At 42.2% G+C, this 17,448-nt stretch overlaps 1 protein-coding gene across 2 annotated transcripts in view; it reads left to right on the forward strand.

Annotated features, from left to right (window-relative positions):
* Nucleotides 1-17,448, forward strand: part of Ints7 (integrator complex subunit 7) — a 60,886-nt gene that overhangs the window by 10,886 nt on the left and 32,552 nt on the right. For both annotated transcript variants that reach the window (XM_006972103.4, XM_076548224.1), the window contains exons 4-7: nt 3,460-3,597; nt 9,317-9,363; nt 11,295-11,494; nt 12,095-12,217. In XM_006972103.4, coding sequence (XP_006972165.1) covers nt 3,460-3,597; nt 9,317-9,363; nt 11,295-11,494; nt 12,095-12,217 — 508 coding nt within the window. The remainder of the gene's footprint in view (nt 1-3,459; nt 3,598-9,316; nt 9,364-11,294; nt 11,495-12,094; nt 12,218-17,448) is intronic.

Raw genomic sequence — 17,448 nt, forward strand, 5'->3', positions numbered from 1 at the left:
TGTTTATAGTAGCCCCAACTATATGTGTGGCCAATGGCATCATGATATGAGAGGGTCAAAGTCTCTCTCTAGAGACTATTTAATAGTCTTGGATTTTTTTCCCCACAGATTGATTACCTTATGTCAAATCTAGTTTCCCAGAGGCAGCCACTGTTGTGATTTTACTCTTAGGGAGCCTTGTCTAATGCTCTTACAGCATGGATAACCATTGGTATAAGACTTCTCCCCACTCAGCATTAACCCATGTGTATCAGTAATTTTCCTTGTGGGGTGCTGGCAGGCTGAGACTGGTTCTCCCTATGTAGCCCAGACTGACCCAAACTCCTGATGTGTCTCAGCCTCCCATGGAACTGCACGTGTGCACTGTTAAAGAATCATGCCTTTTTGGTGCTGAGTAGTATAACATTGTATAACTACAAGCTAATTTGGTATTCTTTTTTTTTTTTTTTTTTGGTTTTTCTGTATAGCTTTGCGCCTTTCCTGAATCTCGCTTTGTAGACCAGGCTGGCCTCGAATTCACAAACATCCTCCTGCCTCTGCCTCCCGAGTGCTGGGATTAAAGGCATATGCCACCATTGCCCGGCTTGGTAGTCTGTTTTTTTGAAGAACACCTACATTGTTTGCAATCCATGTTATTATAAAGCTGCCACCAGCATTCCGTTTTTTGTTTTGTTTTGTTTTGTTTATAGACATAACTCATGCATCCCACACTGTCTTCATCTCAAATGAGGCTTTGTAGCCAAAGATTAGCTAGAACTACTGATCCTCCTGCCTCTATCTCCCAAGTGCTGAGATTATAAGTGTGCACAACTATGCTGGATTATGCAGTGCTGGGGGGTCAAACCCAGGGCTTTAGATAGTCTAGGTAATCACTCTGCTACTTGAGCTACATCCCTAGTCCCTTGCCCTTACCCCTTGAGTAAAATCACTAGTTATAGGTCATATTTATTTGTTTGCTTTCTAGCTCTTAGCCATTCTAATAGTGCGTAGTGAATTAAGTGGTGATCTGGAGCACTGGGTCGTGTGCCTTTAGCTATTCATAAAGTGTCTGTTCCTGTCTTTTGTCCACTTTCCTTCATTAGATTGTTTGGATTTTGCGGTGCTACTGTTTTCTTCCTCCTCCTCCTCCTCTTCTTCTTTTTTTGTATCCTGCATACCAGTCCTTTTGTATGACTATTTTACATACCACATAGAAAATAAAGACCTCTTTCAGATCCCAAAAGCTAGGAGCAGAATAATTTTCATTTTTGTGTTTATTAGTTTATATTTCAGCATTACTTTTTTCTTTAAGTATAAATCAAATGTTATATGCTTGAGAATGAGATACTTTGCTTTGGCGATATAGCTCTGAGATCCACCCATTTGTTGGCAGAGGGAACCAATTAACTAAGCTGTGACTGCTTACGACAGTGCACTGCTGTACATAGTCTTTCAGTTTGTATGATACGGTTCTCAGAATGTTGCTTTAAAAAAGGAAAGACTCGGTCCAGCAAGATGGCTCAGTAGGTAAAGGTGCTTGCTGCCAAGCCTGAAGACCTGAGTTCAGTCTCAGGAACCCACATGGTGGGAGATTTGAGAGTTTGCCCTCTGGCCTCCATATATGTGCTGTGGCACACACACATACCAGATAAATAAATGAATAAACCATTTTTAGATAAAAAAGAAGTCATTTTTATAATTTGAAAAAGATGTCCATGTTTTGAACTCCTAATACAGGAGCTATGTTCTGGTCAGCTGGAGAGAGCTTCAGGTGTAAAGAGACTTGTTCCTGTCCCAACACACTGATGAACTGCCATGACACTGTCTTTGATATAAATAACACCATGCACACTTTCGACTTTTGTTTTTGTTTTGTTTTGTTTTGTTGTTTTTGACAGGTCTCACTATGTAGTATTGGCTGACCTGGAACTCATAGAAATCCACCTCTTTCTGCCTCTAGAATGCTGAGATTAAAGGCATGTGCCACCACGCCCTGCCAACTGTTTTCTTTAAAAAAGTGGGGGTAGAATATATATATATATATATTAGCATGTGTGTGTACTGTGTGTGAGTGTGAACTTACACATGCCCGGGTGCATGTGTAGAGGTCAGAGGACAATTCTTATAAATCGGTGCTCTCATTGCACCTTTACATGGGTTCTGAAGATGGTTGCCAGGCTTGTGCCGTCTTGCTTGCTTCCATGGGACTTTTTCATAGAAAAACATTTCAATAGCATTAATAGGAGGATTGTGTTAGGAAGAAACCAAACTCTGCAGAGGATAGATGTTAATGAATGTGTTCTCTCTGAGGATGTCCTTGCAGAAGATTCTGTATTGTGTGGTTATTTGTTTTTGGTTTTTTGACTTTTTGAGACAGGGTTTCTCTGAGTAGCCCTGTTCTGGAACTTGCTCTGTAGACCAGGCCTCAAACTCAGAGATCTGCCTGCTGCAGCCTCCGGAGTGCTGGGAGTAAAGGTATACACTACCACTGCCTGCTTACATTTTTTTATTTAGTGTGCTAACAAAAGACAGATTTCAGGATTCAGTTCTCTTCTTCTACCATGTGGGTCCTAGAGACTGAATTCAGGTTGGCAGGTGTGGTGACAGGTCCCCACTGAGCTGTCCCTGGCCCCTGTGTTTTCTAGACTTGACTTTCCTCACTGTTGCAGATACTGGCTTAAGCTGCAGGGGGCATCCTCCACCTCGGGAAAAATCTACTGATGTGGTAGATTAAAAAAGCATCATGCAGCCGGGCGTTGGTGGCGCACGCCTTTAATCCCAGCACTCGGGAGGCAGAGCCAGGCGGATCTCTGTGAGTTCGAGGCCAGCCTGGGCTACCAAGTGAGCTCCAGGAAAGGCGCAAAGCTACACAGAGAAACCCTGTCTCGAAAAACCAAAAAAAAAAAAAAAAGCATCATGCTGGTATTTATTGATGTGGAATAAAAAATCTAGGATGTCTGTTGTACTTTGTGATTCTGCTTAATAGCAGATATGTTGTATTCCTAATACTTTGTTAAAGTGGACTTCTTTATGCAACACTAGAAAATTGATATTTGGGATGCTTTAATAATTCAAAAGTTCTTTTCTGGGTTCTGATACCTGAGATGTACTTCAGAATGATTTTTTTGGAAATGTAGTTTGTATGTGTCAGAGACAGGGTAAAGAGGGCATGTATTCAGGGGTGGAGCACTTGCCTTGCATGTATAAAGCCCTGAGTTCAATCCCAGGGCCAGGAAGAAAGGAAGGAGAGGAGGTGGGAGAGGAAAAGGAAATTTAGCTTATGCTAGGTAAGCTCTTTTACTATTTCTGATGTACTTCAGCATACAGATATGCTTAGATTTGAGTCATTACTAGATTCCTAAAACTAATAATTTTTAACCTGAAGTTTATAGAATGACCTAAACTTTCTGAGTTAATAATCTAGCTTGGCTTCCTTTTCCTTAACTATATTTGTGATCTTGGGTTTCTCTGTTTCTGTAGGATGTTGGGAAGTCTGGCTTCAATCATCCCTGAGAGGAAGAATGCCCATCACAGTATTCGACAGAGTTTGGATTCCCACGATAACGTAGAAGTTGAAGCTGCTGTTTTTGCAGCCGCGAACTTCTCTGCACAGTCAAAGTAAGCTTAGGCCTTTTGGTAATTTGGCTCCCAGGGGAGTTTTTGAAAAAATAACTAATCAATATCTGTATTATAGAAAGATGTAAATGAGGAGATGTATTCCAAGAAGTCTTAAAACATGTTAGGGGAAGAAAATACAAATGTTGGTCCTACAAAGACAAGGTCCTCATGGCCTGATTTTGGGAAGCTGCTATTGATGTCTATTGAAGAGCACAAACACCTTCATAATCCAAAATTGCTACGTCCGATTCTCTTCTGTTGCTTAGCTGTTTTGCCTTAGACCCTGCACGGTTTGGCAAGGAGAGTAACTTGGAATAAAACTGACTGACATATTCAGGATGTCCTGTGCTACACTGCTATCTTAGAACAGAGTGTGTGTGTGTGTGTGTGTGTGTGTGTGTGTGTGTGTATGTATGTGTTTTGCATGTATGCATGCATGCCTGTACATGTGTGTGGAGACCAGAGGACAACCTCAAGTTTGTCATAGTTCTTAGGTGGTGTTTACCTTTTTGTTTTGAGACAGGGTCACTGGCCTGCAACTTGCCATGCATGCCGGCCAGCATGTTCCAAGGATCTGCCTATGTGCCTCCCCCGACATTTACTGTTTTAGTTGGTGGAGTGAACCTGGGCAAGCAGGGCCTAAAAATGAGGCAGACTAAAGTCTCATGCAATAGCCAACTTTATTCAGAGCATCAGACAGTTTATACACTGAGACTTAACAAGAGTCACCTGAATAAAGTATACAAGCCCAAGGACAAGCCACATGTTGCAAAAACATGATTTTCTATAGAAGCATATAAATAACAACAGCTGAAGTATACTCACTCATATTTGCTACATCTGGGAGGAGCATGAAAACATATTTTAAGAACAATTCTGTGTTTTGAAGAAACTGGGGTCACAAGGCTCTTGTCCTGTTTTCTTGGAGTTTTCTTACAAGCACTCAGAATTCCCCTCATACAGCTCCATTCTTGGTCTGTGTTCCAACACTCTGTACTGAGATTGTAGGCATACCATAACTGGCTGTTTTTCAACACGTCTTTTGGGGGTTGAATTCAGATCCTCAAGCTAGACAGTTACCAGCTGAGCTATCTCCCCAGTTCAGTAGTATTCTTTATTATTTTATTCCTGTGGAGGCAAGAAGAGGGCATCGGATCCCTGGAGCTGAAGTCACAGGTGGTTGTGAGCCTCATGATGTGGGTACCAAGAACTGAACTTGGAGTTTTCTGTAAGAGCAGTAAGTGCTCCTAACCACTGAGTCAGCTCTCCAGCTTCGTAATTTTGTTGTTGTTTTCTGAGACAGAGTCTCACTATGTAGCTCTGACTGTAGTAGCAACTCTGTGTGTAGCCCAGGCTGGCCTTAAACTCACAGAGATCCTCTTGCCTCTGCCTCTGAGTGCTGGGATTAAAGGTGTCAGTCACTATGCACAGCCTAGCCCCATAAATTTACAAGTAGAATGTTGACCATGGTATTACTACCATTTTGGACTTATTTGTTATAAAAAAAATATCCCCTGATTAATAACCAAAACTAACTTTGTTTTCTGAGGACCATTTCTGGTGATGTGTGTGAAAGGCCATAAACATGTGCATCCCTTGGCCAATGAAATTTATTTCTAAGAACTTAGCTAATATGAACAAGGTGCACTGATAAACCTTCAAGGGTGCTGTTGTTTATATGGTAAACGTTTATTTTTATGGATAGACAACTCAGGACATATACCAAAGGTTTGTCCCTATCTGTACTTTTTAAAGTTTGTTCTTGGACAGCTTCATACATGTACACAGTTCCTTTGGAAGCGCAGCAAACACTCTCAGCTGCTGACCAAGCCCCAGCCATCTTTTTTTGTTACTGAGAGTGAGTGAGTGCTGACGCAGTGCGACCTTGTATTGCGTAGGGACTGTGCTGTGAACAGTTATCATCTGATTAATGCCTCCAGGGTAGCTATCCAGTGGCTCCAGAAGCTGTTTTCTAAGTTCAGTCTCTCAGTTTGGATAAATAGATAATTTAGTGATTAAATTTATGTATGAGGATCATTTTTAGGTGAACATTTTTTTGCTCCAGATAGGACACTGGTGACAGACAAAACAATGTTTCACTGAGAGGAGTTTATTGGGGTTACCTATAGGATATGAGTGAGGGATTACTTAGGAGAGCATAGGTGACTCAGCTAGCATCCCCCCAAAAGCCCACCCCAGCATGGGTGATGATTCAGGAAAGCTGCACCCTGGAGTATCCTGTACCCGAGCCAGCAGGAGATCCAGCAAGTTCTGCTTGTATAACCTTGATGCGTACTTACAGATTTTCTGAGTTTCAGGAGCTTCCTGATGCTTGTCAGTTGTGTACCTCCTGAGCTTTTTAAGTTTGGTTTACTTTCTGAGTCTTAGGTGGTCTTAAGTACAGAATGTTTCAGTTTGGAGGAAATTACTATATAACGTTCTCCCCAGTGAGATATACTATATACTCGTGTTTGCATTATGTGATACCAGATTAGTCTAATAGGAAAGCCTGAAGCACTTATGTATCAGTGTAAATTAAGAAAATACATAATTTTTTTATTAAGAAATCTTTATTCATTTTACATACCAACCACAGATCCCCCTCTCCTCCCTCCTTCCACCACCCCCCCCCATCCTCCATTCCCACCTCCTCCAAGGCAAGGTCTCCCATGGGGAGTCAGCAGAGCCTGGTACTTTTAGATCAGTTTTTATCTCTTCTTGAAGAAATAGACTTGAGATCATCTATCCACCAACATGGGTGGCTGTGTACTATTTCTGTCAGTTCTGGGTCTTGTTGAAATCAGAGTAACTGGCCAAATGAAACCTTAATATTTTAATTAGCTGCACATAGAGATGTACACCTTTAATCCAAGACCTCAGGAGGCAGAGGTAAGTGGATCTCTGTGAGTTCCAGGCCAACCTAGTCTACATGGCAAGTTCCAGGCCATCCAGAGCTACAGAGTGAGACCCTGTCTTGAATAGAGGAGGAGGAGTAGGACTTACTTAATCTGTGCTGCTGTAGCTGCATCTCACTTGCTCTAAAAGGGTTAAGATTGTGTGGTAGAGGAGCTTGTCCTGGCCCTGAACGGAGGAACGGGCCAGCTCCAGGTGCTTTTAGGATTGAGTGAGCATAGTCAGAGTGGTGTCCTTTTCCAGTCATTATCTAAAGAGCCTGGCCTCGTCAGAAAGGGACATCTGTCCAGTGGCACAGCCCACTGCTATTATGCAAGGCACCCTGGCTGTCAGACCTGATTTGCGGGGACACCGGTGGGGTGTATAGCTAGGCCAGAATATCAGGTGACTTCCTTTAGTCTCAGCAGTTTCAATACTGACACCGAGAATTTATTATTAGACCAAAAAAGAAAAGTCAGCAGGCTCCTACTCTGCATCTTTTGGGCTCAGAGGGCTTAAACCAGATTTTTAAAGTTTGGAGTGTTATAAAATGTTTAGATGTAGTCACTGTCACTGCTCGAGAAGGGGTGGGACCTGGCAGAGGGAGCTGGTAAATGAGGTGGACTAAGTCTCACCTGAGTAAAGTTCTCATGAGTTCAAGCTGCATACAGCCACAAGGGGAAACCACACTTGGCAAAAGCATGTTTTTCCATAGAGGCATACAAAGGATATTTAAACATTTAATTGAGTAACAATAGAAAGCAATAATGAGTAATTTGAAGTTATCTCAACTCCTACCTGCCACACCTGGGAAGAGCATGAAAACACATTCTAGGAACAATTCCATGTTTTGAAGAAACAGATCACAAAGCCCTTGTCTTGTTTTCTTGAAGTTCTCACAAGCGCTCAGAATTCTCCTCACACAACTCCATTCCTGGACCATGGTCCAGCAATCCACTATATGTAGATATTATTCTAAACACTAGTAACAAATTAAAAAGTCAAAACTCTGTTGGCACAATTAGAATTAACTGGGGCTGTGGCAGTGGCCGCTTGAGCAGCTCTGTTGGTTGAGACCTCTCTGAAGAGGTGGCGAATGGCCTAAGCCGCTTTACCCCGCTGTATTTGCACATGTGTGCCTGGAGCCCACAGAGGGCAGAAGAGGTCACTGGGCGGTGGTTGTAAGCTGCTGGGTAGGTTCAGCATGGACTGAGTTAGGAATCCCAATTCATCTTTTCAGCAACTCCATCTCTAGTATAACCAAAGGCTGAGAAAACAAGTCTTTCCCTTTCAAACCAATGAGTCTCCCTTAAGTATAACAGAAATATTTTGCAGAAACATTTTCTTTTATACGAAGGTATTGTTTAATTATACAAAAAAAAGTTTGAGAAAAAGATTTCAAAGTTTTACCACAAAGCAAGGCAAAGTATACTGCAAGAAGTTTTTCCCTGGTGGGACTAGGCAGCATCTGCCCCTCCTATAAGGTCCCAAAGACAATCCTGAGTTCCATTTCACCAAAGTTTCCCCTGAGGAACCTGGGTGAGGGCTTGACAGGAGTGTGGTGTCCCCAAAGAGACCACACTGAAAAGTCTTCAGTGTGGATGATGGTGTCCCCATACCTGTAGATCTAGTCCCCTTCCCCTAATCTTCTCCCTGCACATACTCTAGCTCCTTCCTGAGACTCCAAGGCCACATGCAGTTAGGACAAAATTGCATGTAACTGTTTGGGAGCAGTGGCTGGATGCTCAGGTAAGGATGCCAGGGCCCTCCCTGTCTCTCCTTTCTATGAGGGAATGGCAGCAGGCACAACTGAATTCATGAAGATGGCAGCTCTTTGGCTTGAGTGATAGTGTTGTGCAACTTGGTATGTTTTTGCATTGACACAGGGAAAGCTTCATGATATCAAAATCTTGATCAATTGATGCATAGCAATGCTCTGCAGGTTAAAATGAGTGGTCTGAGATAATACAAGTATACTTGAAGAATTCAGCACACTGGGTCAATCATGAACATACATTAAACTCATCACCCAAGACATTTCTAGGACTAAGGATGCAGCTTAATGAGCCTTGCTGAGTGTGTGTTAAGTCCTGGATTTGATTTCTAGCACCACAAAATAACAAAGAAAATTCTAGAAAGCAGAAGAAAGCACACATTGCATTAGCTGTCAAGAGATGAAGTCTTCACATTGTCTAGTGTGTGGAGAACTCCACTGTTGATTTGAATTCAGCAGAACATACCTTAGCAGCAGGAAATACTTTATTTAGACTTGCATTTAACTGCAAGCTGTACTTGCAAAACCTGCACATCACTTAGTTGGGCTGCATGAGCCAAGTTTGATTATATTTTCTCCCATATTACATAACATTTTATCCCAAATGCTCCTGGTATTAAGACTTTGATATTGGGTGATATTTCTGTTAGAGTCAAGAATCTGTGTCTTGGAACATAGCTTCTTTTAAGTAGTTTGGTCTTTGAAGAATCTGTCTGTATTTCCTGGTGCGTCTCAGCCCCTTCAGTGCTAAGGACTGCCTGTTTATTACTTATATAGTCAGAGCTTGTATGTTAAGGTATATCTTCACGTGTGGTAGTGGTGACCTCGGTTCTTTCTGATGGGGTTGCTGAGAAGTAGACTGAAGCAGCCTCCACAGGTCTGCGTCTCCTCAGTGCAGGACTGGATGGACTGGCAGAACCTGCAGTCTTAGCTGCCATTTTGGAGTATTGCTTAAGTGATAATTGTGTTCTTTGCACTTATAAAACTTAATTTCACTTAATTTTTTGATTTTTAAATGTTTTTGCCAATTGTTTCAATTTTCTCTTTCTAAAGGGATTTTGCTGTAGGCATATGTAACAAAATCAGTGAAATGATTCAAGGTATGTACATTTTATTTAGTAATATGAAGAGACTTAATAGGAGTCCTGTTAATAATGGTTGTTCATGGTTATTAGGTATTTACTGTGTGCTAGTCATTATTTAAAATAATACTAAGAATCTTCTATATGCCAAAAATGCCCGAGATACTTAGGTATAGAAATAAAGCAAGGCCCTTTCTGTCATGTGTCCTGAGTTCTAGTCAGGAGCTGAGTGAGCAGTGGACAGGTCCAGTAGACGGGATGTATAAAGACTGCAGAAAGAACTGATAAGGAGAGAGTCCCAAGCACAGTGACATGATGGGCGGTAGGAGGACTTCTGCTTTACCTGGTTGATCCCAGAGCCCTAATGAAGTAACCTGAAGGAAGGAAAGGACGCAGCATGCAGAGAGGGATGTCAGTGCCAGCAGAACCCAGAGCCAGGGCTTCTGTCTGATAACATCCCTCCAGGGTTTTGCAACCAAAATCAGGTCCCAATTCTGTATCATGACTTAGTTTCACCTAAAGGATAGTTCATGTGTTAATCCCATATTATCTTTACAGCATTTGTTAAAGGAGCTCTGGCTACAGCATTGTATGTTCTCAGGAGCACTGTTCACTTTGCCTTCTGAGAAGTGGCATTGCTGTGCCATGCAGCTTGGTGATGTATCAGATCTTTCCACACAGAGATCTGTTCAAGGTCACACAACTAAAGAGTATCAAGCCATTTGGTCTTGAGTCTGTTGCTTTTAACCTTTGTGCTGTCTTACCTCTCTAGAGTATGCTCTAGGAAAGCTGTATTTTATTTGTAATTTAAAGGTAGAGAATTTGCTCACTTAAATAATTTTAAAAAGCACTCAGAGAACAAGGTAGAGCTTTAGCCTGTCCCTTTATTCCTTTGTCTTTTCTTCCTCCTTTTTTTTTCTTTCACCAAAACGGTGTTCCTGTGAGGCTAGCTTTGTAACATCAGAAAGAACATCACTCATTCACTGAGCAGGGTTTTGTGTTTTATTTTTTAAATTTTTATTTTGTGTGTAAGGGTGTTATGCCTGCATGTATGTCTGTGCACCACCTGCTTGCCTGGTGCCCATGAAGGCCAGAAGAGGGCATCAGATCCTGTGGAGCTGGAGTTACAGAAGGTTATGAGCCACCATTTGGGTGGTGGGACTCAAACCCAGGTCATCTGGAAGAGCAACCAGTGCTCTTAACAGTTGAGCCATCTCTCCAGCCCCTGAGTAGGTATATAAGAAAGGCCTGCTGTGTTCATATGATCTCTGAAAACAGATGATTCAAGGGGAGTTTCTAGAGGAACCATTTAAGGGCTAGGTAGCTCCTGCTAGTGGCTAATGTGGCCCAAGTCCCAGCAGTTCTTACAGCCTTCTAGGGCCCAGGGGCAGGAACTAAGCAGGAGAAACATCTTGCTGGCCCTACTGTGCCTTTTAAAGGCAGTGTGCCAGGCATGGTGGCACACCGCTTTAATAATCCCAGCACTTAGGAGGCAGAGGCAGAGCTCTATGAGTTCAAGACCAGCCAGTCCATATCGCAAGTTCCAGGCCAGCCAGGGCCACATAGAGACCATGTCTCCAAAGACTAATAAATAAAGCAGTTTCTATTACCATACTTTCTGAAAAACTACTGAACTTACTGATTAGTTCTAGTTAATTATCTTTAATGTTACAACCATTATGATATATTGTGGTAATTGTTTGTTTATTTTTTGAGACAGGGTCTCTCTGTAGCCCTGACTGTCCTGGACCTTACTCTGTAGACCAGGTTGGCCTCGAACTCACAAGTGCTAGGATTAAAGGCGTGTGCCACCACCGCCCAGCTTGTACTAATTGTTTTTAAATGAAACTTAGCTAATTAAATCAGACCTTTCTTATTTTTAGTTTAAAAAAAATTGAGAACTATCATGAAGTTGTGATCAGACACCTGAAGCCATTTGTTGTGTTCAGGCTTAGCCACACCAGTGGACCTGAAGCTGAAGCTGATCCCCATCCTGCAGCACATGCACCACGACGCCATCCTGGCCTCCAGTGCCCGCCAGCTCCTGCAGCAGCTGGTCACGGCCTACCCCTCCACCAAAATGGTCATCGTGTCCTTGCACACTTTTACTCTTCTTGCAGCCTCCTCTTTGGTTGACACACCCAAGCAGGTAATTTCCACTTTCTTTTACTGCTTATCTGTAAATGTACACATTTAGTTTGTGATAAAAAGTAAGAAGCAACCCTACGTTTTAATAATGTTAAGGTCTCTTATAAAGGTCAGTTGAATTTCTCTTTTTTTTTTTTTTGGTTTTTCGAGACAGGGTTTCTCTGTGTAGTTTTGCGCCTTTCCTGGAGCTCACTTGGTAGCCCAGGCTGGCCTCGAACTCACAGCGATCCACCTGGCTCTGCCTCCCGAGTGCTGGGATTAAAGGCGTGCGCCACCACCGCCCGGCTCTCTTTTTTTTAATATTTATATTTACAGCACTATTCTTGTGAGCCCTGTAGGACAAAGAAACACTAGAAAAACTAGGACAAAAAAACACTAGGAAATACGTAGAAGAGTGTGTTGTTGTTAGGAAAGAAAGGATGGCGTATCTTAATGCTAGATCCTATGGTACCATTTGTGTACCAGGAGAAAGAAGTTCAAACCTTAGTCCTTAGCTAATAGGGAGAGCTCTGATCTGAAGGTGTTCTCTCTGTAATGTAAAAGCCTAGGTAGCACTGTCCCCACTGACACCATTCACAGAGTGACTTTGCTGTCTTTGTAGATCCAGCTTCTGTTGCAGTATTTGAAGAATGACCCCAGGAAAGCAGTGAAGAGACTTGCTGTGCAGGATCTGAAGCTACTTGCTAATAAGACACCACACACCTGGAGTAAGGAGAATATTCAGGTACATAGTACTTAAGAAAAAGAAACACTTAAGTTACCTGAACCAGGGTGTACCATGGTCAGATGAAGTTTTTGCCCCAATACTTCAGTGTGGTTTAAATTTCAACAAACCATAGCAAAATCCTTGTACACTTGTGTCTTGCCATGTATATTTTAGTCCCTCTGTCATCAGATAATTGTCTTGCTTATTTGACATCTGAATGTGTGTTCACGTGAGTGCAGATGACGTCTGAGGCCAGAAGGCATCAGATCCTTCTGGAGCTGGACATCCAGGAGGTTGTGAACCACCCTGTAGTGGGTAGCCATCGTAAGATGGTCTTTCAGAATTCCTGCTTCTGAAAATGGTCTGTCAGATACTCTAGGCCTGTAGCCAGTTTGAATGCACCAGCAATGCTGAGAAACATTAGGTGACTGTCCAGGCTGCCAGCTGTCTCGGTCTACTCTTGCAAGATTCCCTAAAGTTGCTTCCATCCATCTTGCATTTCTCAGGTACCATTATATTCCTTCTTAGGTCTTTGATGGGATTGAAGACTAGCAGTTATAGTTACAACTTTGTGTGTGTGTGTGTGTGTGTGTGTGTGTGTGTGTGTGTGTGTAATATCTTAGACAGAACATATTAAGTATTAGATTCAGGTTCTTTAGGATAGGACACCTTTTGGAATGATCTTTGTAACATACATTTACCTATGCTCTATACTTCTCTGGATTTAAGTATGTGTTTCTTGCTTGATATTGTTTGCATTGATTGTAGTTCCATCTTATCTAGGTCATTATCCCTCATTACTCCTGGACAATATTTGATAACCATTCCTTTGTATATAGTCTTGTATTAAGTTAGAACCTTCTTATTTAGACAAAAGGGAGATGTAGTAGGTAGCCATTCCAGCTTTGGTCTGGAAGTTCCAACCTCCATTGAGGCTTTGGTAACTGTCACGCCTACAAGGCAGGGCCAAGAGAGGGCCCTGAAGACCTGAGATCTGGGTCTGCTGCCTTCTCTTGTTTCCTGGACCCTGGACACTAGAGGTAGACCGAGCAGAGTTCTCCAGAGAACATCGCCGGACTGCACTGTGTCTTTCCCAGAACCTGCAACCTACACGGGTATTGGCATTACTATTCATAAGAGTAGCAAAATTACAGTTATGAAGTAACAACAAAAATTTTATGGCTGGGGGTCACCACAGCACAAGCAACTCTATTAAAGGTTCACAGCATTAGGAAGGTTAAGAATCAGTCACTGCTCTAAGATTTTTTGCCTTCCATAAATGGAGTCACCATTAGAATGAGTAAACTGGAATCTCATTTCCTGAAGTGAAGAGTAAGAGTTTGAGATGTTCTGGATATGACATGGCCAGTGTGATCATGAACATACAACAGCCTTGGTTCCCTGCACAAGAGCTGCCCAAATAATAGGACATGAAAGTAGGGAGGGGACAAGTCAGGAAGAAGGTCTGTAGGAGTAGGTGGGGCATAAGAGAGGGTAGCAGGTGACTATTTTCACAGTGTATTGTGTATATGTAGGACATCATCAAACAGTAAAAGAAAGAAAGAAATCTGCATACGTAAGACACTGAGAAAGAAAATAAACAAGAGGCATCCAGTTGGAGAAGTTAAGGACATCTGTGTCTGGAGTTCAGAGAGCAGATACAGCTGATGTCCCAAAATGAGAGTCACCAGGGTGCAGATGGTGTTTAAAGCCTCCAGATTGGATAACTGCTAGTGAAAGAACATGGTAGAAAGGATGTGGATAACAATGAGAGAGACACTTGAGTGCTAAGAGAGATTGTAGAGCTAACAATTTTCCTAGCCTTAACTCTGTCATGGTTTTTTTTTAATGTTTGTTGATGAATAAATGCATAAAAAATAGTGAAAGTGTAAAATCCAATGTGAAGTTCCACAGCTTCAGAATGACTATTCTAACTGAATAGAAGTCATTGAGATGAATGGGCCTTGGATCTGACTAATGCAATGTGGACTACTTTATTTGAAAGTTCATTATTATAATAAATGTTAAATAAATTAGTAGTCATGAGATACTGTTGCTCCTGGCCTATTGGCTGAGAGTCAGAGTGTAGAGTCATACCATACTGCACCTGCATTCTCCCAGAGGACTGCAGCCTGGCTCTGTCTTTACCAACACAAAATGGTTTTGCTGCTGTTGTCAGCTGGGAAGAGGACACCCTGCTTCATACAGATGGAAGTGGCCAGAGAGGAGGCATACAAGGGCAGTGTCCTTGAGTAGATGGGCCTGGAAGGGAGCCAGTGTCCTGGGTGATTTCACACAGGGTCAGGAAGAGAACAGGGTGATGGTGCTAATGTCGGTGGGTGGGTGGGCAAGTGGTACCAACTTATAAAAACAAAACAAAAAGCACCTTGTGATTCTCCTCATTTATTTTCATACTTATTTATCTGTTTGGGAGGATAAGCATGTGTGTGCACATGGAGATCAGAGGACAATGACTTATGGGAGCTGATGTTCTCCTCCATCCACCACGCGGGTTCCAGGGGTTGAACTCCAGTCATCACGCTTGAGGGCAAGTGTCTTTAACCACTGAGCATCTCTCCAGCCCTATTTATTCATTTCAGTTAATTAGGAAAAAATAATGATTGCGTGTGGATGAGAATGAGAGGAAAGAGGTTTGCAGAAGCAGAAACAACGTTACACTTAGAAGCAGAGGATTGCCAGGGAGTTGAGAGATTGAGGGCAGCAGTGTGCTGTGGTGCTGACAAATGTATTTCTTCCTTTCTTTTTTGGTGGCAGTGGCGGGGAGGTGTTTTGAGATAGGGTTCCTCTGTGTAGTGCTGGCTGTCCTGGAACTCACTTTGTAGACCAGACTGGCCTTTAACTCACAGAGATCTGCCTGCCTCTCCTTGAGTGCTGAGATTAAAGGTGTGCCCCACCACCTCCTGGCTATAGACAAATATGTTTCTAAGGCTCTTTGAAAAGCTAAATGATGGGTAAGGTAATTTTGGACCTTTCCTTTTCCTGGACTTCAGTCAATTTTAGAGTTGAGTCTACACAGTCTTATTAAAATGAACTGGGTGCTTTCTCTTTCCACATTCTGTAGCAGCTAGAAACAGTCACGGAGGGCATGGCTACTGTGCCGTAAACTCACCTGAGTCTGAGACTATCCAGGAAACTCTGAGAACATGTCCCGTTACTCTGGTCATCGCTGTGGTGTTTTCTGCCTCCTTGTGAGTCGGTTGCATGGGAGTCACACTCTCCAGCTCATAATGTTTCAGTTTACAGCACACTTACTTTATTCTTAATATTGTCCATCTGTGCATACCCTCTTGTTGCCTCCTTTCTTTCTGGTTGGTTGGTTTTGACAGTGCTGAGGTTGGACTCAGCATGCACACCCAGTGCCCTGTGCTGTGCTCCACGCAGCCTGCACTTTCCAGGAACTTGGCTTTCTTGTGCTTTTCCAGTGTTTTATTTTCATTTTTCTTGCTTAATAATGAAACACTTAAAGCTATTAATTTCCTGTTTCACATATTGACCATATCCCATAAATTATGTTGTGTAATGTCATCATTGCCATTAATTTGAAATGCATTTTTAAAACTTACTGTGGTATAATTTATTTATAGAAAGCTTTCTGGGTCCACAATTTGATGACTTTTTTATATACTTATTCATTCTCTAACCACTGCCACAAACTGAAGAGCAGATCATTGTCCTCACCCAAAGCTTCCTCAGGTTTGTCTAAAGAGCCATTCTGTCTCCAGCTCCTAAGAACACCAATCTGATTTCTGCCCCAGCACATAAAAGCAGTTGTCTTGTAACCCTGACAACCTGAGTTCAATCCCCAGAACTCACGTGAAGGTGGAAGAAGGAGAGAACAGACTGCCAAGGCATGCTCTCACCTTCACCTGTGTGCCGTGACATGCCCATCCTACCTGTCAGTTACATACATATAATACGTACATAATAGTCACAAAGTTAAAACAGTTTTGTCATATAGACTGTATAAATGGGATTACAAGAAATGTAGCCTTTTAAGAATACGCATTTATTTGTTGGGCCAGGGTGGGCGCTCATATGCCTTGGCATGAATGCGGAAGTCGGAGAATAGCTTGTCGGAACTGGGTTACTGCCTTCCGCTGTGTGGGTTCTGGGGAGTGAACGCAGCTTGTCAGGCTTGGCGGCAAGTGCCCCTACTTCTCAAGCAAGCCTTCTCGCCAGCTCTGACGATGATCTGTTTATGATGTTTCTGGAACACGTCCCTGGTGGCCAGTCCCACTCAGGATAGAGAAGAAACCTGTATCTAGAGACCAATGCAAAGAACAGCAGATTCCACACAGGGCCTCGGCTGGAGCAGGGAGTTGAACCAGAATTGAGGGGGTGAATATTTAGACCAGATAATCAGGAGAAAAGCAATAGGTGAGTGAGAGATTCCATTTAAAGAAGTTGTTTGACCCCTCTGTGGATATTACAAGTTATCCTGTGAGAATGATGGGGAATGTCCTTGAACTAGATATTTGAAACCTATTTTGTCATTGAAATGTGACTAATGTGACATCTCTAAGGTACTTTGTGATTTGCTCTGTGAAGCTTTTTTTTTTTTTTTTTTTTCCAATTTGGATCAATGAAGCTTTGAGTCATTTTGTGCATATTGAGACCATGGTTAAGTTTGTGATAATGTGCTCCATAACAGATAAGATGATTATATTGTAAGTAATTTTATCAAAGTTTAATATTTTCTCATGTTTTGCTTAGCTTTTCAAATGGTAGAATTCTTTTTAAAAAATTACATAAAAGCTATAGTTTTAAGTAGTAATCGTTTTTTAAAAGTGTTTCATTTGGACTTCAGAAGCTATATTTGTAAATTACTTCTCTTTTATTTTTTTGCATTTAGATCTGTTTCCCTTTTACTTTTGTTGAGACATTTAAATTAAAAAGACCATCATCAGTGTTGATAATACTAAATCATCTTTTTCTACCTACATCACTTTAGATTTTTAAGGCATTCAACACTGCCAACTGCCCCTTCTCTTTCCTGACACTTACCAGTTATGGCTACATACTCTTCCCATTCTGTGGCGTGTGTTTCCTCTGTACTTATCACCCCCTTATCCACTATGAAGTTCTGTGGTTCTGATGTGTCCCAATACCATTGTGTGGAGCCTCCACCTGTCTGCCCAGTTCACCGAGCTCAGCCTGTGTGTTTTCTGGCATCATCGTTTCTCAGGTTGCAGAACACTGGCTTCAATCCTACAGACATTAGATGTTGC

The sequence above is a fragment of the Peromyscus maniculatus genome, chromosome 11, assembly GCF_049852395.1.
Source record: "Peromyscus maniculatus bairdii isolate BWxNUB_F1_BW_parent chromosome 11, HU_Pman_BW_mat_3.1, whole genome shotgun sequence".
Classification (NCBI taxonomy): Eukaryota; Metazoa; Chordata; class Mammalia; order Rodentia; family Cricetidae; genus Peromyscus; species Peromyscus maniculatus.